We start from the raw sequence: 24928 nt of genomic DNA, 5'->3' as shown, positions 1-24928 counted from the left end.
GGCTAGGAGCAGACTTTCATGGCAAGCTCTGGTCTCCAGGCAGCTGGAGCATGAAGGAAGGTGTAATGGTGCCACCTCCATGCAGATCCAGCGGCCCCACCAGAAACCCTCGAGCCAGAGGAAGCATCCTGCTGAGAGGAGGCGGTGTGAGTGTGAGGTGGCCCCCAGATCCTGTCCAGGCTCACCTTTAGTTTGGGGGTTCCTTGGCCTTCAGTATTTTCTGTCTTTCCTAGAAATATTAGGAAAAGAAGAAAAATAGAATATGAGGGAGAGATTCTCCCAAAGGAGATGCAGCCCAGAGCCACGAGAGTCTGCAAAGGGTCACTCCTGACCAAGGGCAACACCTGCCCAGCTCTGGTGAGGGCCTGGTAGGGAAAGTAGATGCCCATCCCCAGAGAAGCTGCCACCCCAGGGGTCGTCTACCCAGCTGCCTCCCGAAGGCCACCTGTTAGCACTCTTTGAATAGAGAGCAAGGAACACCTTCTGAGGGCAGGAGGCAGAGAGACAAACCATGAGGGTCTACGGAAACGAAGTGTCCCACGGCCCCTCCCTGTGGTGATCTGGCCCAAAACAGAGCCACCTCTGCTTGGGACTAAGACAGATGTGGCCAGGAGATCTCAGGCAGAGTAAAAAACAAACAGGCCCCAGAGAACTGGAAGGAAGAAAGGATAAGTGGCAGGTGTCAGAGTAGGGTGCCATGGGTTGACCCCAGGGTTCCAGCAGGTGGAAGCCTCCACGGCTGCTCTAAGCAATCTGGAGCTGCCTTGGAGGGGAGACAGGTGGGGTGATGGACCTGCACCTCTCAACCTCTGGTCATGCTCCTGTCGTATTTGCTCCCGGATCAGCCTCTGCTGTTCCTCCAGCTGCCGGGAACCCTCTTCTCTCAGGCGTTCAATCTGCAGAGCAGGGGATGGGGGTGACAATTTTGTGCAAGTCCAATTCCAGGCTGGCTCACCTTGTAAAAAGTCCCTGGGAACTTCCACCTGCAAGCTAGGGCTCAGCAACCTGTAGGTGGGACAAATCACCCAGCTCCCACAGAAGGGGGAAGGAAAGAACACACCCGCCCCAGCCACGGTGACCACGCAGGTCCATCCTCCCCCTCCTCCTCCTCCTGCAGGTGACCGTTTAGCCAGTGTGCCTGGGGGCTCACCTCTTGCTCTAGTGTCCTGGTGCTCCGGCTCTCCTCCTCCTCTTCACTCTCCTGGGCCTGGGCCTGCCGTTCCCGGGCCTCCAGATCTAGGCACAAGGGTTGAATGACCAAATTGCTCATCTATTAAGTTTCCATGTGGCCTTGGTCCACCTCAGCTCTGGCTGTCTCCCCAAAGTCTCAATCAGGACGAGACCATACAGTAACTCTGCTCCTTCCCTCCATGGCCATACCCCCGAGTTAATTTCCATTGAGAAAAATCATAGCACAGAAGTATGGGCTCCAGCAGAGTGACCAGGGTCTGGAAGAGTTAAAAAGTTCCACACTGACCAAGCTGGTTCTCTCTAGTGAATAGGGTGTGGGTGGTGCTTATGTCAGCAGCCCAGGGCCATGTGTCAAGGGTGCCAATGGGCGGAGCTGCTGGGCTCGTTTTGGCACCACAGCTTGACCTCTGGCCTTGCTTTGGCTTTGATTCTTTTCATACACTGGGCTCAAATTCTCACTGTCTCCTTTACCTCTCACCTCAACTCACATTTACCAAGCCTGATTGTGGACCTGGCTACAGAGGCTACGCGGGATAAGCAGAGGGTTTAGGGCATCACCCTGCGTCTCAGATTGTACGAGGGTGTTACGTTCCAAAGGAAACCTGCTTGCAGCCATGTGCCAGGCCAGCTGCTGTGAGAAAACCTTCTCTTAGGCCAGGGAAGTTTGTGTACCTCACCTACTTAGAATCTCCTTTTCTCTCTCTCTCTCTCTTTTTTTGAGATGGAGTCCCCCAGCACTTTTTTTTTTTTTTTTTTTTTTGAGACGGAGTTTCACTCTTGTTACCCAGGCTGGAGTGCAATGGTGCGATCTCGGCTCACCGCAACCTCCACCTCCTGGGTTCAAGCAATTCTCCTGCCTCAGCCTCCTGAGTAGCTGGGATTACAGGCACGCGCCACCATGCCCAGCTACTTTTTTGTGTTTTTAGTAGAGACGGGGTTTCACCATGTTGACCAGGATGGTCTCGATCTCTCGACCTCGTGATCCACCCGCCTTGGCCTCCCAAAGTGCTGGGATTACAGGCTTGAGCCACCGCGCCCGGCCTCATCTCTCTTAAAAAAAAAAAAAAAAAAAAAAAAAAAAAGATTCAGCTGGACATGGTGAATACAAGCACCAATTTTACTCACACTGGGTCAGTTTAAATTCCAGCTCCAGTAAGCTCTTAAACTTTTGGTGCCTTAGCTGCTTTGCCTATAAAAAATGGCTTCAGAGGCCAGGTGTGGCGGCTCACGCCTATAATACCAGCACTTTGGGAGGCTGAGGTGAATAGTCTGAGGCCAGGAGTATAAGACCAGCCTGGGCCAGGAGCGGTGGCTCACACCTGTAATCCCAGCACTTTGGGAGGCCGAGGCAGGTGGATCCCGAGGTCAAGAGATCGAGACCATCCTGGTCAACATGGTGAAACCCCATCTCTACTAAAAATACAAAAAATTGCCGGGCGCAGTGGCTCAAGCCTGTAATCCCAGCACTTTGGGAGGCCGAGGCGGGTGGATCACGAGGTCGAGAGATCGAGACCATCCTGGTCAACATGGTGAAACCCCGTCTCTACTAAAAGTGCAAAAAATTAGCTGGGCATGGTGGCACGTGCCTGTAATCCCAGCTACTCAGGAGGCTGAGGCAGGAGAATCGCCTGAGCCCAGGAGGCGGAGGTTGCGGTGAGCCAAGATCGCGTCATTGCACTCCAGCCTGGGTAACAAGGGCGAAACTCCGTCTCAAAAAAAAAAATACAAAAAATTAGTTGGGCATGGTGGCGCGGGCCTGTAATCCCAGCTACTCAGGAGGCTGAGGCAGGAGAATTGCCTGAACCCGGGAGGCGGAGGTTGTGGTGAGCCGAGATCACGCCATTGCACTCCAGCCTGGGTATCAAAAGCAAAACTCCGTCTCAAAAAAAAAAAAAAAAAAAAAAAAAAAGACCAGCCTGGCCAACATGGTGAAACTCCATCTCTATAAAAGCTGAACAAAATTAGCTGGGAATGGTGGTACATGCCTGTAGTCCCACTACTTGGGAGGCTGAGGCACGACAATCGCTTGAATCCAGGGGGTGGAGGTTGCAGTAAGCCAAGATCGCACCACGCTCCAGCCTAGGCGACAAGGTGAGACCCTATCTCAAAAAAAAAAAAATGTATTTAAAAAAGGTTTAAGCCGGGCGCAGTGGCTCACGCCTGTAATCCCAGCACTTTGGGAGGCTGAGGTGGGTGGATCACGAGGTCAAGAGATCGAGACCATCCTGGTCAACATGGTGAAACCCCGTCTCTACTAAAAATACAAAAAATTAGCTGGGCATGGTGGCGTGTGCCTGTAATCCCAGCTACTCAGGAGGCTGAGGCAGGAGAATTGCCTGAACCCAGAAGGCGGAGGTTGCGGTGAGCCGAGATCGCGCCATTGCACTCCAGCCTGGGTAACGAGCGAAACTCCGTCCCAAAAAAAAAAAGGTTTAGTATCCACATTTCCTTGTACAGTTATGATAATTAAAGGATTGATAAAGCATTTGTCACAATGCTTAGCCAATATTAAACCTTATCATTGTTATTATTCCTAAGAGTGTCTTTAGGAACCAACCTCTAAGAACAGCATTTGGCCCAGATCCTGAGCCAGAAGGCTTTGAGGTGAGCTTCTGTGAATAAAGCTCCAGGTGAGGGAGATTACTGAAAATGCCTACAGGAAACCACAGGCCACCCAGCACTACGTGTCACCTACCGAGCTTCACTTTCTTCCTTTTCTCATCAAGTTTCTGGGTCCTCTCTGCTGCCTGCTTCTTGGCTTTCCTAACCTTGTCATAGGCAGCCTGGCAGGACAAAGGGGCACAGGGCAGAGGGTCAGCCAGAGAATAAAGACAAGAGCCCCAGCAATCTACTTGGCCCCTAGCCCAAGAACCATCAGAGTGACAGCCTAGTGACTGGTCTCCGGGGCTTAGACAGCAAGGACTATGCCACATGGCAGAGGGCAGAGGACTGAGGCTGAGGGGCAGCAGTGGTCTCTAAGCATGGGGAATGATTCAGATGAAGGAGGCTGTGCTTACCCTGGCTGCAGCATCGGTCAGCACCTCCAAGGCCTGAGAAAGCTGGTGGAAGAGTTCAGCTAAACATAAGGATCAAAAGGAGAGAGAGAAGAAAAGTAAGTTAACACTTTGTGATGGTGTGCTCCCTCAAACAAACAAAAAAAAACCACTTCGAAGAAGCCACAGGATGGCAAAAAAGTTGACATCAGTAGACAACAGACCAACAAGGAGGGGTGAGCACATCAGCAACTGACCAGACACCCCTGATATGAAGCGAAGCCATGGGTTCCACTGTCTGGAGCCAGGCTGTGTGTGCCTACCCACAAAGGACTCACATGTGGAGCTCTAGCAGGAAACCCAATGCATGGGTGAGTGGGCCTCCCCCCATACCCTTAGAAGAGTCTCACCTGCTCTGGGATTATCTGGATTTTTGTCTGGGTGGCAGGAGAGGGCCTTCTGCCTATATGCCTTCTTCACCTGGAAGAGTCAGACAGAAGACATGGTCGTTCACTCTCATCCCAGGGACAAACAGGAAAACCTTGCTAAAAGGGTAAGGGAAATCCCATGCACACCTAAAAGACAAGCTGCTGGCGCTCACTTCACTGCCACCAGGGAGACTTGCAATGGAGGAGGCCAAGGCCATGGAGGAAGCAAGCCACTGTCACCCAGCACAGGAGCTGGGCCCACTTCCTTCTAAGCACTCAGTGTCACCACTGCAGATATTCAGGGGGTCCCGGATCGGGCAGGAGCACAGTACTCTGCTTTCTCTATAGCCACGCGCAGACAGGTACTCTACACATTTTCGGTGGGCCTATAAACTAGGGTGACCTATTTGGAGGAAGATTCAACCATCAAAAATTTCAATGTTATTTCCCTTTGACCCAGTCCTAGGAATCTGGAATTGTAGAAGTATGGCAAAATAAATATATAAGGACGCTCAGTACGGCACTGTTTATACCAGCTAAACAAGATTCCCATCAACAGAGAGACTCATTTGAAGGATTATCATTAGCCGAGTGCAGTGGCTCATGCTTGTAATTCTAGCACTTTGGGAGGCTGAGGCGGGAAGATCACCTGAGGTCAGGAGTTTGAGACTAGCCTGACTAACATGGTGAAAGCCTGTCTCTAATAAAAATACAAAATTGGCCGGGCGCGGTGGCTCAAGCCTGTAATCCCAGCACTTTGGGAGGCCGAGGCAGGTGAATCATGAGGTCAAGAGATCAAGACCATCCTGGTCAACATGGCGAAACTAAAAATACAAAAAATTAGCTGGGCATGGTGGCGCGTGCCTGTTATCCCAGCTACTCAGGAGGCTGAGGCAGAAGGATTGCCTGAACCCAGGAGGGGGAGGTTGCGGTGAGCCGACATCGCGCCATTGCACTCCAGCCTGGGTAACAAGAGCAAAACTCCGTCTCAAAAACAAAAAAAAAAAAACAACAAAATTTAGCCAGGCATAGTGGCAGGCGCCTGTAATCCCAGAAACTTGGAGGCTGAGGCAGGAGAATCACTTGAGCGTGGGAGGCAGAGGTTGCAGTGAGCTGAGATCACGCTACTGCACTCAGGTCTGGGCAGCAGAGTGAAACTGTGTCTCAAACAAAATAAAATAAAAGATTATGATTGAGGCCGGGTGTGGTGGCTCACACCTGTAATCACAGCAGTTTGGGAGGCTGAGGCAGGCGGATCACTTGAGGTCAGGAGTTTGAGACCATCTTGGCCAATAGGGCGAAACCCCGTCTCTACTAAAAATACGAAAATTAGCTGGGTGTGGTGGCGCATTTGCCTGTAATCCCAGCTACTTGTGAGGCTGAGGCAGAAGAATTGCTTGAACCCAGAGGCAGAGGTGCAATGAGCCAAGATTGTGCCACTACACTCCAGCCTGGGTGACAGAGTGAGACTCCATCTTAAAAACAAAAAGACTATATTTTTTGGACAGACATGGTAGCTGGTGCCTATTACCCCAGCAATTTGGGAGGCCAAGGTAGGCAGATCACTTGAGGCCAGGAGTTCGAGACCAACTTGGACAACATGGCAAAACCCTGTCTCTACTAAAAATACAAAAATTCGCTGGGCATGGTGGTGTGCACCTATAGTGCCAGCTATTCGGGAGGCTGAGGCAGGAGAATCACTTGAGCCCTAGAGGCAGAGGTTGCAGTGAGCCGAGATCGTCCCACTGCACTCCAGCCTAAGTGACAAAGGGAGACCCTGTCTCAAAAACAGAATAAAAAATAAAATTTTTTAAAAAGTTTGGTCTTTAGGTTCTAGTTCTGACTAAAAAAAAAAAAAAAAGAAAGAAAAAAGAAAATAAATTTAAAAAGCTTGTGCTGGAATTTGCTATGCTTATTTTTAAAAATTTAAAAAATAGGCCGGGCGCGGTGGCTCAAGCCTGTAATCCCAGCACTTTGGGGGGCTGAGGCGGGTGGATCACGAGGTCAAGAGATCGAGACCAACGTGGTCAACATGGTGAAACCCCCTCTCTACTAAAAATACAAAAAATTAGCTGGGCATGGTGGCGTGTGTGCCTGTAATCCCAGCTACTCAGGAGGCTGAGGCAGGAGAATTGCCTGAACCCAGGAGGCGGAGGTTGCAGTGAGCCGAGATCGCGCCATTGCATTCCAGCCTGGGTAACAAGAGCGAAACTCCGTCTAAAAAAAAAAAAAATTAGCTGGGCACAGTGGCGCATGCCTGCAGTACCAGCTACTACAGAGGCTGAGGTGGGAGGATCAGCTGAGCCAAGGATTTCGAGGCTGCAGTGAGGTATGATGATGCCACTGCACTCCAGCCTGGGTGACAGAGCAAGACCCTGTATCTTAAATAAAGAGAAAGAAAGGAAGAAGCAATATTTTTTACATGAGTAAAATATTTCTTACATGAGTAAAACTAAACACAGCTACCAAGATTCTCTTTCGTGTGTTACCCAAAAGCGGTTGTAAGTGAAGACAGAGTACACAACCCCAGAATCCACCCTCTGTTTCCAAGACCTTTTCCTCCTCCCTGCTGTTTGGTGTGTGTTACCTGCTGCTCAAACCTCCTGGAGGGAGAGCTGAGCAGGTTGGCTTTCCAAGCTTCCAAGATGGAAGCAAGAAATGCTTCTATGCTCAAGTGTGCTAAAGAAGGAATTTCAGAGGTAAGCAGCCGGCTTCCACCAGGTGAGCACTTGCTGGGCAACTCCTACCTGCAAGAGGCAGCCACCGGGCCCAGGACCTCAGGGGCATGCTGCCACCTGCTGGGCCACAGCCAGCACCACCCCTCACCTTCCAGGGCAACCCAAGCTGTTTGGTTCTCCTGAATGAGCTGGAGGCAGCAGGAACCACCCAGGACAAGCCCCAGGGCTGCAGCAAGGGTGGAGACGGGCCACCTGCCTTCCCAGTCACCCACTGAAACACACCTGCCCTGCCTGCTCACCTCCCACTCTAACCTTCCCTCCCTAGCTCTGCTTTCACTATGAAGAGCAACAGTACTAAGGGGAAGGAGGTGCTAGCTTTATAGACAGTGTCATCGTTGCAATGTCATCTTATCATTTGTCTTTTCTCTTGTGCTCTCTTTGCCTCCTTTATTCTATCCCCAGCCTCATTCTTTCACTGAACATTGTTTATATTTTAAGGCCCTTTGTTTGCTTTTTTTTCCAATAAGTAAAACAATACTAAAAACACTATAAAGATGTTCTTTCTTGATTTCCCCAGCCCTCTGACATCAAGGTTCATTCCCACATAGATAAGCACCCAAACACACTGACAGGAGGCTGCTGGGTGTTTGTTCCTGGCCTCTGGGTCCCTCCTCTCTGATCCCATCTCCACCCTGTCTCTGGGATGGTGAGAGGAACGGACAAGGAGGCGGTCCATCTCCCAGTGTCTATGGCAGGCATCCCCAAACTACGGCCCCGCGGGCCGCATGCGGCCCCCTGAGGCTATTTATCCGGTCCCCCGACGCACTTCAGGAAGGGACACCTCTTTCATTGGTAGTCAGTGAGAGGAGCACAGTATGTGGCAGCCCTCCAACGGTCTGAGGGACAGTGAACTGGCCCCCTGTGTAAAAAGTTTGGGGACGCTTGGTCTATGGCATCACTTTGCAAGACTACCTTCAAGATGAACTTCCTCAGGATGAAGATTTGTAGCCTTGCCCTAGGGATGCAGCGGGGTTTTGAGGAAGACGTTTTCTTTTGTATCATAGGGCTCTCTTAAAGTGGTTTAGGCTGGACACGGTGGCTCACACCTGTAATCCCAGCACTTTGGGAAGCTGAGATGGGTGGATCCCTTGAGGTTAGGAGTTTGAAACCATCCTGGCCAACATGGTGAAACCCTGTATCTACTAAAAATATAAAAACTAGCTGGGCGTGGTGTTCCACTCGTAATCCCAGCTACTTGGGAGGCTGAGACAGAAGAATCACTTGAACCTGGGAGATGGAGGCTGAAGTGAGTTGAGATTGCATGCCAGGTGCAGTGCCTCAAGCCTGTAATCCCAGCACTTTGGGAGGCCGAGGCGGGTGGATCACGAGGTCAAGAGATCGAGACCATCCCGGTCAACATGGTGAAACCCCGTCTCTACTAAAAATACAAAAAATCAGCTGGGCATGGTGGCGCGTGCCTGTAATCCCAGCTACTCAGGAGGCTGAGACAGGAGAATTGCCTGAACCCAGGAGGCGGAGGTTGCGGTGAGCCGAGATCGCGCCATTGCACTCCAGCCTGGGTAACAAGAGCAAAAACTCCGTCTCAAAAAAAAAAAAAAAAAAAAGATAAAAGAGTTTCATCAGATTTGATGCAGCTAGTTACAACCATAACAAGGTTCTCTCCCAACCTGGGTGAACCCCATCCTACCCCTCACCCCTCCAGCCTCCCACACTCCCAACATTTACAACAAAACAGAACTGCCCTAACCAACTTGATGTATCCTAGACCCCCACTCCCTGACGGCCTGGCATGTGCCTCAGTTTCCAAACCACCTTTTAAAAGTGTAAGGAGGTGAGGCCAGGGTGGTGGCTGACACCTGTAATCTCAGCAGTTTGGGAGGCCGAGGCTGGCGGATCATGAGATCAGCAGTTCGAGACCAGCCTGACCAACATGGCAAAACCCCATCTCTACTAAAAATGCAAAAAAATTAGCTGGCATGGTGGCACCCGCCTATAATCCCAGCTACTTGGGAGGCTGAGCAGGGGAACTGCTTGCACCAGGGAGGTGGAGGTTGCAGTGAGCCGAGATCATGCCACTGCACTCCACCCTGGGTGACAGAGCAAGGCTCCATCTCAACAAAAAAACCGGCCGGGCGCGGTGCCTCAGCCTGTAATCCCAGCACTTTGGGAGGCCGAGGCAGGTGGATCACGAGGTCAAGAGATCGAGACCATCCCGGTCAACATGGTGAAACCCCGTCTCTACTAAAAATACAGAAAATTAGCTGGGCATGGTGGCACGTGCCTGTAATCCCAGCTACTCAGGAGGCTGAGGCAGGAGAATTGCCTGAACCCAGGAGGCGGAGGTTGCGGTGAGCCGAGATCGCGCCATTGCACTCCAGCCTGGGTAACAAGAGCGAAACTCCGTCTCAAAAAAAAAAAAAGAATTTAAAAAAAAAAATGGCTGGGCGTGGTGGCTCACTGCTGTAATCCCAGCACTTTGGGAGGCTACAGCAGTCAGATCACGAGATCAAAAGATAGAGACCATCCTGGCTAACACAGTGAAACCCCGTCTCTACTAAAAATATAAAAAATTAGGCCGGGCACGGTGGCTCAAGCTTGTAATCCCAGCACTTTGGGAGGCCGAGGCGGGTGGATCACGAGGTCGAGAGATCGAGACCATCCTGGTCAACATGGTGAAACCCCGTCTCTACTAAAAATGCAAAAAACTAGCTGGGCATGTGGCACGTGCCTGTAATCCCAGCTACTCAGGAGGCTGAGGCAGGAGAATAGCCTGAACCCAGGAGGCGGATGTTGCAGTGAGCCGAGATTGCGCCATTACACTCCAGCCTGGGTAACAAGAGCGAAACTCCATCTCAAAAAAAAAATATATATATATATATATATAAAATTAGCCAGGTGTCGTGGCAGGTGCCTGTAATGCCAGCTAATTGGGAGGCTGAGGCAGGAGAACTGCCTGATCCTGGAAGGCAGAGGGTGTAGTGAATTGAGATTGCACCACTGCACTCCAGCCTGGGTGACACACTGAGACTCTGCCTCAAAAAAAAAAAAAAAAAAAAAAGTATGAGGAGCTGAACATTCTGTATTTCAAGGTCGTTTAGGAAACAACTGCCAGTCTCATATACTGGCTAGATATTAGCAGAGAGAGAAGTAAGGTCCATACAGAGCTCTCCAAGAGCCCCTCAGTGCAGCATGCACTGACCTGCCAGGAGTGTTCACTGATAGGGATCTAGGATATGCAGGTGCTGATGGGAGACTGGGAACACAGGGGACAAACAGGCATAGTCTCTGGCTCTGAAGAATACTGTTGAGCAAAGAGGATGCCAGGGAAAACTGTCGGTTCCAATTACATGTGTGACATACCTAAGAGTGGTCCATAAAAATGGGAACACAGAGAAGGTAGCAACTAATTTAGCTCTGAAGGCTTCCTGGAGGAGGCACTATCTGAGCTGGGTCTAAGGTGTATAGTTCTCCAGGCAGAAAGCCTGAAATGGCCTTTAAAATGGGGTTTTTCAAAAAGGACCTTTAAAACTTTGCTATTTCTCCTCTAAGTTGATCTGGAGAAGTCTAGACTCAGAGGTAAGCAGCCGGCATCCACCAGGTGAGCACTTGTGGGACAGCTCCTACCTGCATGAGACAGCCACCCGGCCCAGGACCTCAGGGGAGTGCTGCCACCTGCTGGGCCATAGCCAGTACTACCCTTCACCTGCCAGGACAACCCAAGCTGTTTGGTTCAATTACTTGAGAGGGTGAAGTCTCCACTCTTCTCCAGATCAACTTAGAGGAGAAATAGAAAAGTTCTGCTTTAATCAGGAAAAGGTACTAAGAACAAAAAGGAACATGAAAACAGACCTGTTTGCAATAAACTTTTTCTGTCAAAGAACATCTGGTTAATTAAAAAACTTGGGCCGGGCACGGTGGCTCACACCTGTAATCCCAGCACTTTGGGAGGTCAAGGTGGGTGGACCACAAGGTCAGGAGTTCAAGACCAGCCTGGCCAAGACGGTGAAACCCTGTCTCTACTAAAAATACAAAAAAAATAGCTGGTGTGGTGGCAGGCACCTGTAGTCCCAGCTACTCTGGAGGCTGAGGCAGAACTGCTTGAACCCGGGAGGTGGAGGTTGCAGAAGCCGAGATTATGCCACTTCACTCCAGCCTGGGTGACACAGCAAGACTCCATCCAAAGAAAAAAACCCTTCAACCAAAAAATGTCATAGGTGCAGTGGCACACTCCTGTAGTACAGCAGTTTGGGAGGCCAAGGTGGGAGGACTGCTTGAGCCCAGAAGTTGAAGGCCGACCTGGGCAACATAGTGAGACCCCATCTCCAAAAAAATTTAAAAATTAGCTCTGTTGCCAGGCTCAGTGGCTCAAGCCTGTAATCCCAGCACTTTGGGAGGCCGAGGCGGGTGGATCACAAGGTCAAGAGATCGAGACCATCCTGGTCAACATGGTGAAACCCCGTCTCTACTAAAAATACAAAAAGTTAGCTGGGCATGGTGGCGCGTGCCTGTAATCCCAGCTACTGAGGAGGTTGAGGCAGGAGAATTGCCTGAACCCGGGAGGTGGAGGTTGCGGTGAGCCGAGATCCCGATATTGCACTCCAGCCTGGGTAACAAGAGCGAAACTCCGTCTTGAAAAAAAAAACAAAAAAAAACAGAAAACAAACAAAAAAAAACAAAACAAAACAAAAATTAGCTCTGTTTAGTAGCATGCAACTCAAGAAGCTGAAGTGGGAGGATCATTTGAGCCCAGGAGTTTGAAGCTGCAGTGAGCCATGATTTTACCAGTGCACTCCAGCCTGGCAGACAGAACAAGAACCTGTCTTAAAAAATAAAAATAGGCCGGGCGCAGTGGCTCACGCCTACAATCTCAGCACTTTGGGAGGCTGAGGCAGGTGGATCATGAGGTCAAGAGATCGAGACCATCATGGTCAACATGGTGAAACTCTGTCTCTACTGAAAATACAAAAATTAGCTGGGCATGGTGGCACGTGCCTGCAGTCCCAGTACTTGGGAGGCTGAGGCAGGAGAATTGCTTGAACCCAGGAGGCGGAGGTTGCAGTGAGTCAAGATCGTACCATTGCACTCCAGCCTGGGTAACAAGAGAGAAACTCCGTCTCAAAAAAATAAAAAATAAATAAAAATAAATATATTAAAAATAAAAATTATCCAGAATGGCTGTAACCAATTTGACATCATGTTATAGATCAATACACAATGAAAAACCAAAGAACCACAGTATATCTCAACTTTTTTTTTTTTTTTTTTTTTTGAGACGTAGTTTCGCTCTTGTTAACCAGGCTAGAGTGCAATGGCGCGATCTCGGCTCACCGCAACCTCCGCCTCCTGGGTTCAGGCAATTGTCCTGCCTCAGTCTCCCCAGTAGCTGGGACTACAGGCGCGCGCCCCCATGCCCAGCTAATTTTTTGTATTTTTAGTAGAGACGGGGTTTCACCATGTTGGCCAGGATGGTCTCGATCTCTTGACCTCGTGATCCACCCGCCTCGGCCTCCCAAAGTGCTGGGATTACAGGCGTGAGCCACCGCGCCCAGCATCTTAACTTTTATAAACCATGTCTTATGGGTAACTTTTTAGTTTTCCCAAAAGGCTGATAAATTTCAATATTTTGAATATGTCATTGTTAATTTTGAGTTGGCAGAAGTAAACTAACCAACTACCATTACATTTTAGTACTAAGGGATATACCTTTCAATAAAGTTACTGAAATGCAAAAAAATAAAAAATTAAAATTAAAATTAAAATTTAAAAAAGTAATAGAAAACTGTAGGGAAAGAATAATTTCGTATAAACAGATTTTGATGCACAGACCTGGGATGAAGAAATGCTCAGGAATGAGAGTCATATACATACAGGCGAAGAAATGTAAGCTGGGCCCAGAAAGAGGAGAAAACAAAGATTTTTAAATGATAAAGTAAACTTGGGTATGATACTGAAAATATACAGAAGTTTACATGTGATTCAAAAATGGAATGGAACAACTGGAAGGGAAAGCTCCAGGGTGCTCATTCTGAGCAGGTCAGATGGGGAGAACTTTCTGAGTTCAATCATAATAAACCAGGATGGATGAATAAGGAGGCTTATGGGGGGTCTCCAAGCCCAAAGAACTTGTACCTCAATGCTTTCAGACTGCTATGAAAACGTATCACAGGTGACATATGGTGGCTTACACCTCTAATTCTGGTATTTTGGGAAGCCAAGGTGGGAGGATCACTTGAGTCTAGGAGTTTGAGACCAGCCTGGGCAACACAGGCAGACCTCATTTCTAAAAAAAATTTAAATATTCACCAGGTATGGTAGTGCACACCTGTAGTCCCAACTACTTGAGAGGGTGAAGTCGGAGGATTGCTTGAGCCCAGTGGGGGTGCGAATTGAGGCTGTAGTGAGCCATGTTTGAGCCACTGCACTCTAGCCTGGGAGACACAGCAAGACTCTGTTCCCCACCATAAAAGAGAGAATGTATCATAAAGCACAAAAGCAGCAAGCAAGATAAATGGAACATAGTGGAGGCCAAAAAACAAAGTGTAGTAAGTATTTAAGTATGCGGCAAAAGATACTATTAAAATATATTACGCTAAATGAAAAAAATGATATCTTCATCTTAAATCACATACCAAAATAATTTCCAGGCTGGGTACAGTGGTTCACACCTATAATCCCAGCACCTTGGAAAGCTGAGATGGGAGGATCACTTGAGCCCAGGAGTTTAAGATCAGCCTGGGCAAAACCGTGAGATGTCTCTTTACAAAATTTTTTTTTTTTTTTTTTTTTAAAAAGACTGGGTTTCACCATATTGGTCAGGCTGGTCTTGAACTCCCAACCTCAGGTGATCCGCCCGCCTTGGCCTCCAAAGTGCTTGGATTACAGGTGTGAGCCACCACGCCCGGCCCAAAAAATTTTTTTAAATGAGCTGGACATGGTGGTGTACACCTGTCATCCCAGCTGCTCAGGAGGCTGAGGCAAAGGATCTCTTGAACCCAGGAGTTCAAGGCTGCAGTTGAGCTATGGTTACACCACTATAGTCCAGCCTGAGCAGCAGAGTGATACCTTGTCTCAAAAAAAAAATATAATAATAATAATAATTCCAGATAGAGCAAAATATGAATTTTATTATTTTTTATTTTTTGAGATGGAGTCTCACTCTGTCAGCCAGGCTGGAATGGAGTGGCGTGATCTCGGCTCACTGTAACCTCCGCCTCCCTAGTTCAAGCAATTCCCCTACCTCAGCCTCCAGAGTAGCTGGGATTACAGGCACATGCCACCATGCCCAGTAATTTTTTTTTTTTTTTTCATATTTAATAGAGACAGGGTTTCACCATGTTGGTCAGGCAGTCTCGAACTCCTGACCTAGTGATCCGCCCACCTCAGCCTCCCAAAGTGCTGGGATTACAGGCATGAGCCACTTCACCCAGCCAAAATCCTAATTAAAAAAAAAAAAAAAAAAAAAAAAAACTTAGAAAATGAAAAGAAAAGAAAGTACTAGTACTATTAAACTGCTTTCAGCCTTTCCCAGAAGAAATTCCTGAACATAAAAGGGAAGAAATCACACACATGTGCACGTGTGTGAGCACACACCCACACAATATGAGTGGATTTAACAATGAAAACTTTTTAAATTTCTCAAAGCCAAAAATCACAGACAGGCCTGGCGTGATGGCTCACACCTGCAATCCCAGCACTCTGGAAGGCCAAGGCGGGCAGATCCCCTGAGGTCAGGAGTTTGAGAGCAGCCTGCCCAATACGGTAAAATCCTGTCTCTACTAAAAACACAAAAATCAGCTGGGCGTGGTGGCGCATGCCTGTAGTTCCAGCTACTTGGAAGGATCAGGCAGGAGAATGGCTTGAACCCAGGAGGCAGAGGTTGCATTGAGCCGAGATTGAGCTATTGCACTCCAGCCTGGGCGACAGAGCAAGATTCTGTCTCAAAAAATAATAATAATTAAATAAAATCACAGAAAAAATTAGCAGACAAGGTATATGAAAACTGAGGGAAGTATCTGCATGAAATATGACAGACAACACAGTCTTAACTAATAAAGAACTCATATAGGGTCCTAAGAAAAAAACAAACAAAACGAGAAAACAGAGAAGGAACATGGAAAGAGAAGTCACAAATGAACATAAATGGTTAATAACATGAAAAATGTTCAGCCTTAAACACAAAAATTAAAAGCCATTTTTCACCTGCCAGTTAACAACTAAAAAGCTGGGATGTTAAGGGCGAGTGTGGTGGCTCACACCTGTAATCCCAGCTCTTTGGGAGGCTGAGGCAGGCGGATCACCTGAGGTCGGGAGTTCCAGAGCAACTCAGAGAACCTAACCAACATGGAGAAACCCCGTCTCTACTAAAAATGCAAAATTAGGGGGCTAGCTGTGGTGGCTCACACCTGTAATCCCAGCACTTTGGCAGGCCAGGGTAAGCAGATCACGAAGTCAGGAGTTTGAGACCAGTCTGGCCAACATGGTGAAGGCCCGTCTTTACTTAAAATACAAAAACTAGCCAGGCGTGGTGGAGGGTGCCTTTAGTCCAAGCTACTCAGGAGGCTGAGGCAGAAGAATTGCTTGAACCCAGGAGGCGGAGCTTGCTGTGAACAGAGATCACGCCACTGCATTCCAGTGACAAAGCGAGACTCCGACTCAAAAAAAAAAAAAAAAAATTAGCAGGGCATGGTGGCACACGCCTGTACTCCCAGCTACTAGGGAGGCTGAAGCAGGAGAATCACTTGAACCTGGGAGGCGGAGATTGTGGTGACCCAAGATCGAGGGAAAATTGCACTCCAGCCTGGGCAACAAAAGTGAAACTCTATCTCTAAAATAAAATAAAATAGCCGGGTGCGGTGGCTCAAGCCTATAATCCCAGCACTTTGGGAGGCCGAGGCGGGTGGATCACAAGGTCAAGAGATCGAGACCATCCTAGTCAACATGGTGAAACCCCGTTTCTACTAAAAATACAAAAAATTAGCTGGGCATGGTGGCAAGTGCCTGTAATCCCAGCTACTCAGGAAGCTGAGGCAGGAGAATTGCCCGAACCCAGGAGGCGGAGGTTGCGGTGAGCTGAGATCACGCCATTGCACTCCAGCCTGGGTAACAAGAGTGAAACTCCATCTCAAAAAAATAAATAAATAAATAAAGTAAAATAAAATGGCATGTTAGTGGTGCTGGTGAATGTGTAGACTGACACGAGGATTCTGGAACACAGTGTGGTGGTGTATATCAGGAAGCTTCGAAAAGCAGACCCTTTGACAGCAAGGCCCTTTAAGAGTTTATTCTAAAGAAATACTTAGAAATTCATACAATATTTATAAACACTACTGTTCATTTATATCATTAGTCATAATGGAGAAAAGTCAGGAATCATTTAAATTCCAAAACAACAACAAAAACAGCAGCTAGTACTTATACACTGCTTACCATATGGCAAGCTCTGTTTGACGTGCTTTATTAACTTACGTATGTATTAACTTATTTAACTCTTAAAACCCCTACGAGGTAGAAATTATTATCCTCCTCATTTTACAAATGAGGAAACTGTGACATAAGGGTTAATCATGATACTGAAGGGTTAATTATGATACCAAAAATCCATTCAATGAAAAGCCATACATACATTAGACAAAAACTATTCTACTCCAGCCAAATACCACAGAAAAAACAGTGACCGCCACCCCACCCATGCCATCAAAGGCCAGGTGGAGAGCACAGACTTCCATTCTATTCCTGCCACCCCAAACCTCTGCCAGAGTGATGACAGAGAAGGCCAAACAGGAAGGCTAGGACTTTCATTCCACCAGACAGAAATACAATGTATAAAAATACCTCTGGGCCGGGCGCGGTGGCTGTAAACCCAGCACTTTGGGAGGTCAAGGTGGGCAGATCACCTGAGGTCAAGGGTTCGAGACCAGCCTGGCAAACATTGTTAAACCCCGTCTCTATTAAAACTACAGGCCGGGCGCGGTGGCTCAAGCCTGTAATCCCAGCACTTTGGGAGGCCGAGGCGGGTGGATCACGAGGTCAAGAGATCGAGACCATCCTGGTCAACATGGTGAAACCCCGTCTCTATTAAAAATACAAAAAATTAGCTGGGCATGGTGGTGCGTGCCTGTAATCCCAGCTACTCAGGAGGCTGAGGCAGGAGAATTGCCTGAACCCAGGAGGCGGAGGTTGCAGTGAGCCGAGATCGCGCCATTGCACTCCAGCCTGGGTAACAAGAGCGAAACTCCGTCTCAAAAAACAAAACAAAACAAAAAAAAAAAAAAACTACAAAAATTAGCTGGGCATGGTGGCAGTTGCCTGTAATCCCAGCTACTCGGGAGGCTGAGTCAGGAGAATCTCTTGAACCCAGGAGGCGGAGGTCGTAGTAAGTCAAGATCCTGCCACTGGACTCCAGCCTGGGAGACAAGAGCAAAACTCTGTCTCAAAAAAAAAAAAAAAGGAATATCCCTGAAAAAATTTCTGGTCTCAATATTGATTATTATTAAATAATCCTATCTTATAAACAGCTGAAAGAAAGGGTTATAGCTGACATTTACTTTCTGTAATAAACTTGTATTACTTTCCAAGTGACACAAGAAAAAAACTGGTAAGAAACAAACACAAAAGCCGGGCGCGGTGGCTCAAGCCTGTAATCCCAGCACTTTGGGAGGCCGAGGCGGGTGGATCACGAGGTCGAGAGATCGAGACCAACCTGGTCAACATGGTGAAACCCCGTCTCTACTAAAAATACAAAAAAAATTAGCTGGGCATGGTGGCGCGTGCCTATAATCCCAGCTACTCAGGATGCTGAGGCAGGAGAATTGCCTGAACCCAGGAGGCGGAGGTTGCGGTGAGCCGAGATCGCACCATTGCACTCCAGCCTGGGTAACAGGAGCGAAACTCCGTCTCAAAAAACAAAAAAAAAAAAAAAAAAAAGAAACAAACACAAAATTGTTTGGCTTCTTTCCACAGTTCTAAGCTAGGAGGCAGCATGGTTCACCAAAAGGGGGCAAGTTCCAGGGTCTGACAGATTTATTTTCAAATCCGGAATATGCTACATACTATTAGCATAACCTTAGGCAAATTACTGAAGCTCACGCAGCTTAGGTGCTTCAACATCAAAGTGAGAAGAATAACCCCTACACACAGGGCTGCCGCAAGGATGAAAGAAAATGATCCATGTAAGCACCTGACAAAAGCTAGGTACTTCCTACAAATTCCCAAACCTTTCTCTCCTCTACTTCTCAAAGAGCATAAACTGTGACACCAGGCCAGCAGGATGTCAATGGGCAGGAATTCAGGAAAGGACCCTGTTCCACAGTGGAGCAGGTCAACTCCATTTGAATTCTCTAGGTGGACAGGGCTGGTTTTGAGTCTGCTGGGGGGCAGACCTAAAATTAAATCCTTGGTTAACTCCCAGGGTCTGTCCTACACTCATTCAAGGGGTAGAAGGGATGGGTAGGTAGCCTGAGATCTTCCAGAGTGGCCCTGAATCAAAACCCAGCTGGCCTAAGAATGTTGGTCAAGTATGTCTTTCTTGATTAACTAGTTATTACTATGTTCAGCTGCTAAACCTGCCCTGGGCAGGGCCCATCCCTTGGTTTTAGCTCGGAAGACCAGTTTTGAGTTTGAACCGGTTGGCCTAGAATTTGGTGCTCTGTGCTACAAACTAGATTCCCAGCTTTGTCCAGCCCTCCTGGAGCTGACTGCTGCATGAAGAATTTCTCACCATGTAAACACAACTCTCCTAAAGCACGCCTTTGAAAAAGCTTTCCGTCTCAGTATTATTTATTATTAAATAATCCTACCTTATGAATAGCTCAAAACACTCAATTCAGTGTAAAAATGTGCAACAATATTTTTTTAAACTATCATAAAGTTGGGAAGGAGAGGAACTTTCAGAACAAGAAATAGAGGGGACATCCTCTAAAATCTTACTCCTCAGGACGTAGGATAAACACGACTACCGAAACCCAGGAATCCCAGGTGGAAGCTCCTCCAGAAACTAAGTCCGGGCCAGGCCTGGTGGCTCACACCTGTTTTCTCACCATTTTGGGAGACTGAGGTGGGATGATCGCTTGAGCCCAGGAGTTTGAGACCACCCTAGGCAACATAGTAAGACCCCATCTCTAAAAAAAGAAACTGTCTGCAGGTGCTGGGATCACTTAGGCAGAGCTGAAGCAGCCACAGCAAGGTGCGGAAGGCTCCTGGATTGCCTGCAACACCGGCAGATTTCCTTCTTTACCTGTAGGTTTCCCCTAAATCCCCTGGGCTCCCTAGAACTTAGAAACAGTTGCATTTCTGAGACTTCACAAAGGATCCAGGTGCCAGTTCAAAGCTTTCCAACCCAAAGTTCCCTATCCAGATCCTGGCTTTTCAGAGGACAAGCTCTTTCCCAGGCCTAGCCCCAGAATGATGAAGATCGCAGATAAATGTAAGCTCCATGAGTATCTCAAACTCCAATTTGCAGAAACTCAGTCTCTCCCCTGATGTCTTTCTAAAAACTTCACTGTCAGGCTGGGCGCGGTGGCTCAAGCCTGTTAATCCCAGCACTTTGGGAGGCCGAGGCGGGTGGATCACGAGGTCGAGAGATCGAGACCATCCTGGTCAACACGGTGAAACCCCGTCTCTACTAAAAATACAAAAAATTAGCTGGGCATGGTGGCACATGCCTGTAATCCCAGCTACTCAGGAGGCTGAGGCAGGAGAATTGCTTGAACCCAGGAGGCGGAGGTTGCGGTGAGCCGAGATCGCGCCATTGCACTCCAGACTGGGTAACAAGAGTGAAACTCCGTCTCAAAAAAAAAAAAAAAAAAAAAAAAAACTTCACTGTCTACCACCCTTTTTCCATCCTAGGAGACTGGTCTTTCATGTCTCAGGATCATCATCCAGAATATAAACTACTGAACAGTACAGCATATTCTGCGGAGAGCACTGTCAGGCTTTTCATTTGCTTCCCTAGGTGATGAGAATTTTAAATTCTTTTTTTTTTTTTTTTTTTTTGAGATGGAGTTTCGCTCTTGTTACCCAGGCTGGAGTGCAATGGCACGATCTCGGCTCACCGCAACCTCTGCCTCCCGGGTTCAGGCAATTCTCCTGCCTCAGCCTCCTGAGTAGCTGGGATTACAGGCATGTGCCACCATGCCCAGCTAATTTTTTTTTGTATTTTTAGTAGAGACGGGGTTTCACCATGTTGACCAGGATAGTCTCGATCTCTTGACGTCGTGATCCACCAGCCTCGGCCTCCCAAAGTTCTGGGATTACAGGCTTGAGCCACCGAGCCCGGCGAGAATTTGAAATTCTACTCTTTTAATGGTTTTTCTATTACTTCCTTAGTTGGCCTCTACTAGACTGGCAGATGCCAGCATTTCCCCAGAAGTGCTGCTCATCTGCTGGAGAAACAGATAAGCTGGTCATGACTGTACTTTAAAAGAGCTTAAGGGTATAGGAAGGTATGGGGATTCTCCTTACAAATAAAGTGGATATACTTAGTGGGGAGGGAGTTCTGCTTCTTCCCAGGGTCCAGAACAGTGAATAACCCCACAATGAATAGCACCTGGCACTCAGCAGGCGCACAATAAATATCTGTTGCATGAATCGGCATTCATTCATTTTCAACCAAAACACAATCAGAAACCTCAACTATGTCAATTACTTCAGGCCCACTGACCAGCAGAAGTAGGTGCCGTCTAGATCCTACGAGATTTGACCACTATTTCACAATTTCTCCTCCTCCTGCTAACAGCTCCTCTTAAAAAACCAAGTCTGGGAAAGGGAAGGAATTACTAAAGCAGACTGCCAGATAACCACAGTGGGAACTAAATATTATGCCCCAACAGCCCACATCAGACAATGAATAATAAATTGGCAGCCACCCAGCCCTTTCCCAGAAGCTCCATAACCGGTTCTATTACTTTCAGCAACCTGAACCCATAGCAGGGGAGGGGGGGTTGGTCTCCGGCCACATCCACTGGACTTTGCCGCAGGCACACAGCAGGGCCTCTGACATCCACACACCTCCAGTTTCACCTCTTAAGGAGGGAAAGAACTCCTGACTCACCCAAAAAAGCAAAGTGCTCAGAGATCCAATAAATAGAAAATAACCATCATTAACTTAAAAGAAAGGTGCCCTACAAAGAAGGATCATTAATTTTTAAAAGGCTGCTGCCCTTTCTTATAATAAAACTTGGAGCCAGGTAAGTAAATGGTACAAGTAATGAGGGTCAGGCTGATCGGTTAGACTTAGATAAGGAGGACACAAAGGGAGGCCGCTCCATGTGACCACAAGCACTGAATGGACAAACCATCCCAGGTGAATCAACTGGAAATCGACTGCCAGGCCCAGTTCCAGTGACAGGGACAGTGAGTGATAACACCTGGGGCAGCCATATCTCCCCCAAGCCTGGAGAGGCAGATCCCTCCTCAACCCCTAGCTAGCAGGAACCTCAGAGGTATGAGACTGCCTGATGTCACACACAGGAAGCAAATCACAGAGCTCTGGGCACCTGTCTAAAAGTCCCCCCTGGCTAGGCATGGTGGCTGATGCTACATTTTGAGAAGCCAAAGCAAGAGGATCGCTTGAAGCCAGGAGTTCAAGACCAGCCCAGGCAACAAAGCGAACCCCAGCTCTACAAAAAACTTAAAAATGAGCCAAGCGCAGGGGCATGCACCTGTAGTCCCAGCTACTTGGGGGGCTAGGAAGGATTATTTGAGTCCAGGAGTTCAAAGCTGCAGTGAGCTGTTATCATGCCACTGCATGCCAGCCTGGGAAACAGAGTGAGAGCCATCTCTCTAAATAAATAAAAATCCCCATATTACATTGTCACTGTGTGAGAGTAAGAAAAAAATATTTTAAAAATAAAAATAAGGCCGGGCGCGGTGGCTAAAGCCTGTAATCCCAGCACTTTGGGAGGCCGAGGCGGGTGGATCACCAAGTCAAGAGATCGAGACCATCCTGGTCAACAAGGTGAAACCCCGTCTCTACTAAAAATACAAAAAATTAGCTGGGCATGGTGGTGCGTGCCTGTGATCCCAGCTACTCAGGAGGCTGAGGCAGGAGAATTTCCTGAACCCAGGAGGCGGAGGTTGCGGTGAGCCTAGATTGCGCCATTGCACTCCAGCCTGGGTAACAAGAGCGAAACTCCACCTCAAAAAATAAAATAAAATAAAATAAAATAAAAATAAAAGAGAGGTCCCCTCTGCCTGAAAGATTGATCCTTTCATTCCTTACAGCCTGTGGCCCCTATTGGGGCAGCACTACAGAGAAATCCCCAAATGCCTGGGCACTGTAGAACCTATGGGCTGCTCCCGGAACAAGCAGAGAGCCAGCCAACCCCAGACAGTCCCCTCAGCTCAATGCTCCCAAAACATGGGCCTGCTGGTGGTACCAAGATAATAACAGAGAGCCCAGGCCTCACACTGACATCCCTCTCAGGCTGACAACCACGGCTTATGGTTCAGTCTCAGGACAGGGACCCGTACCACCTAGAACACCTGGGGCCACACAGAGCCTGGCCTGCTTCTCCCCAGATGATGGCCCCTGTGCCCACTTTGGGCTCTGTTTCCTCAGTCCATCCTGAGGTCACTCTTTAGCTCCTCCCACCCCCCTGGCTGTCATCTCCAGGTCCCCCTTCCTTCACATCTCCACAGTACTCCCTCCTGTCCTGCCCTCCTCCATCCACTTCCCCAAACCAGCCTACTTGAAGCCTAGTCTACAGCCCTCTTTTTCCTCCTCAGATGCCGCCCTGCTCCCCAGCCCCACCTCCTCCTTTTTACCCTTATCCTAAGCACCCCTATACTAGGCTCAGACCCCAAACGCCTTTCCTATCTTCTCCCAGGTTGTAGATTTCCACTGCCCAGATATGCAAGATACCTCTCCCTACCGCCTGCTGTCACCCTTCACTCCTGGAGGCCTGGGTCTCTAGCCCCAGTGCCACTTTCTCTGCCTAGTCTCTGCCCTTTACCAGGGGGCAGAACTCCTTCCCTCTGGGTTCTGGTACTTCCTACATCTTATTCGTTTCTTTCTTCCCTTAATTCATTGTTTCCTTTATAAACAAATTTGCACTAGTAAAATAAAAGTTGATTTAGTAAAAATAACTAAATAACAATACTCAGGAACAGCAAAAATAGGGAAAGCACTATGCAAATGGAAAATATTTTGAATGCCACTAACTTAACTGAAACGGAAACTGTGCTATGGTAGTTTTAACACAAATCTTCTTTTTTTTTTTTTTTTTTTTTTTGTGAGACGGAGTTTCGCTCTTGTTACCCAGGCTGGAGTGCAATGGCGCGATCTTGGCTCACTGCAACCTCCGCCTCCTGGGTTCAGGCAATTCTCCTGCCTCTGCCTCCTGAGTAGCTGGGATTACAGGCACGTGCCACCATGCCCAGCTAATTTTTTGTATTTTTAGTAGAGATGGGGTTTCACCATGCTGACCAGGATGGTCTCGATCTCTTGACCTCATGATCCACCCGTCTCGGCCTCCCAAAGTGCTAGGATTACAGGCTTGAGCCACTGCGCCCGGCAACACAAATCTTAACACAAATTCCTCAAGTTGCTCAGAGCAGCTTATTAAACCTGCTGGGTTTACCCAAGTCCCAGGCAGGCAAAATCTCTTTCTGTGTCACAGATGGGTTGCGAGTCTCTCTGGGGCCCACAGACCCTCTCCTGTTGCTCTAATTGCTCCTGAAGTGTGGGTCATGGAAAAAGCTCTAAAACAGGAGTAGAAAATTCAGGTGTGGGCCGGGCGCAGTGGCTCATGCCTGTAATACCAGCACTTTGGAAGGTTGAGGTGAGTGGATCATTTGAGGTCAGGAGTTTGAGATCAGTCTGGCCAATATGGTGAAACCCTGCCTCTACTAAAAATACAAAAATCAGCCAGGCATGGTGACACATGCCTGTAATCCTAGCTACTTGGGAGGCTGAGGCACGAGAATCGCTTGAACCCAGGAGGCAGTTTGCAATGAGCCGAGATCGCGCTGCTGCACTCCACTCCAGCCTGGGTGACACAGTGAGACTCTCTTTCCAAAAAAAAAAAAAGAAAAAAGAAAATTCAGGTGTGGCTAGGGGGTCTGCAGTTACCAGCCAGCTTATGCTGGGTGAATCACTTAAAGTCTTGGAGTCTTTGTTTCCACATCTATAAATTGGTGCTAATAGTCCTTGCCTACCTCACAGACTTGTTTTGAAGATCACATCAAGTGAGGTAATTTATGTGAAAGCACTTTGGTGTCATATAAATGTGAGGTATTATCTTGAATGCTAATGAATAGCTTATAGCTTACAAACACAAATGAATCATTCCTTTTGACTTAACAGGCAGTCAAGGATCTTCAAAAATCCAGAGCTTCAGCCAGACAGCTTTGGTCAAAGGTGATACTGAGGGGACTTGGTGATACTGAGGGGACTTGGAGATACCAAGAGGACTTCGAGGCCTGCTGCTAAATCCACCCAGAGCTGGTCAGGCCTCTGGTGAAGAACTACTATCAAGTGAAACCAGGCTTGGAAAATAGAACTTAAAATAAATAGGCCAGGCGCAGTGACCCACATCTACAATCCCAGCACTTTTGGAGGCTGAGGTGGGAGGATCCCTTGAGCCAAGGAGTTTGAGACCAGCCTGGGCTATATAGGGAG

At 48.1% G+C, this 24928-nt stretch overlaps 1 protein-coding gene across 2 annotated transcripts in view; it reads right to left on the bottom strand.

Annotated features, from left to right (window-relative positions):
* Positions 1-24928, bottom strand: part of DNAJC17 (DnaJ heat shock protein family (Hsp40) member C17) — a 50804-nt gene that overhangs the window by 7829 nt on the left and 18047 nt on the right. Inside the window, exons 2-7 of one of the 2 annotated variants that reach the window (XM_039462770.2) lie at positions 4595-4664; positions 4209-4267; positions 3887-3974; positions 1151-1236; positions 794-896; positions 186-229 (exon numbers count right to left, since the gene is read on the bottom strand). In XM_039462770.2, the coding sequence (XP_039318704.1) occupies positions 186-229; positions 794-896; positions 1151-1236; positions 3887-3974; positions 4209-4267; positions 4595-4664 (450 nt within the window). The remainder of the gene's footprint in view (positions 1-185; positions 230-793; positions 897-1150; positions 1237-3886; positions 3975-4208; positions 4268-4594; positions 4665-24928) is intronic. The other variant, XM_039462771.2, reaches the window with a different exon arrangement.

The sequence above is a fragment of the Saimiri boliviensis genome, chromosome 2, assembly GCF_048565385.1.
Source record: "Saimiri boliviensis isolate mSaiBol1 chromosome 2, mSaiBol1.pri, whole genome shotgun sequence".
NCBI classification, from domain to species: Eukaryota; Metazoa; Chordata; class Mammalia; order Primates; family Cebidae; genus Saimiri; species Saimiri boliviensis.
Note: the sequence above shows the minus strand (reverse complement) of the source record. Positions and strands in the feature narration are given on the sequence as shown.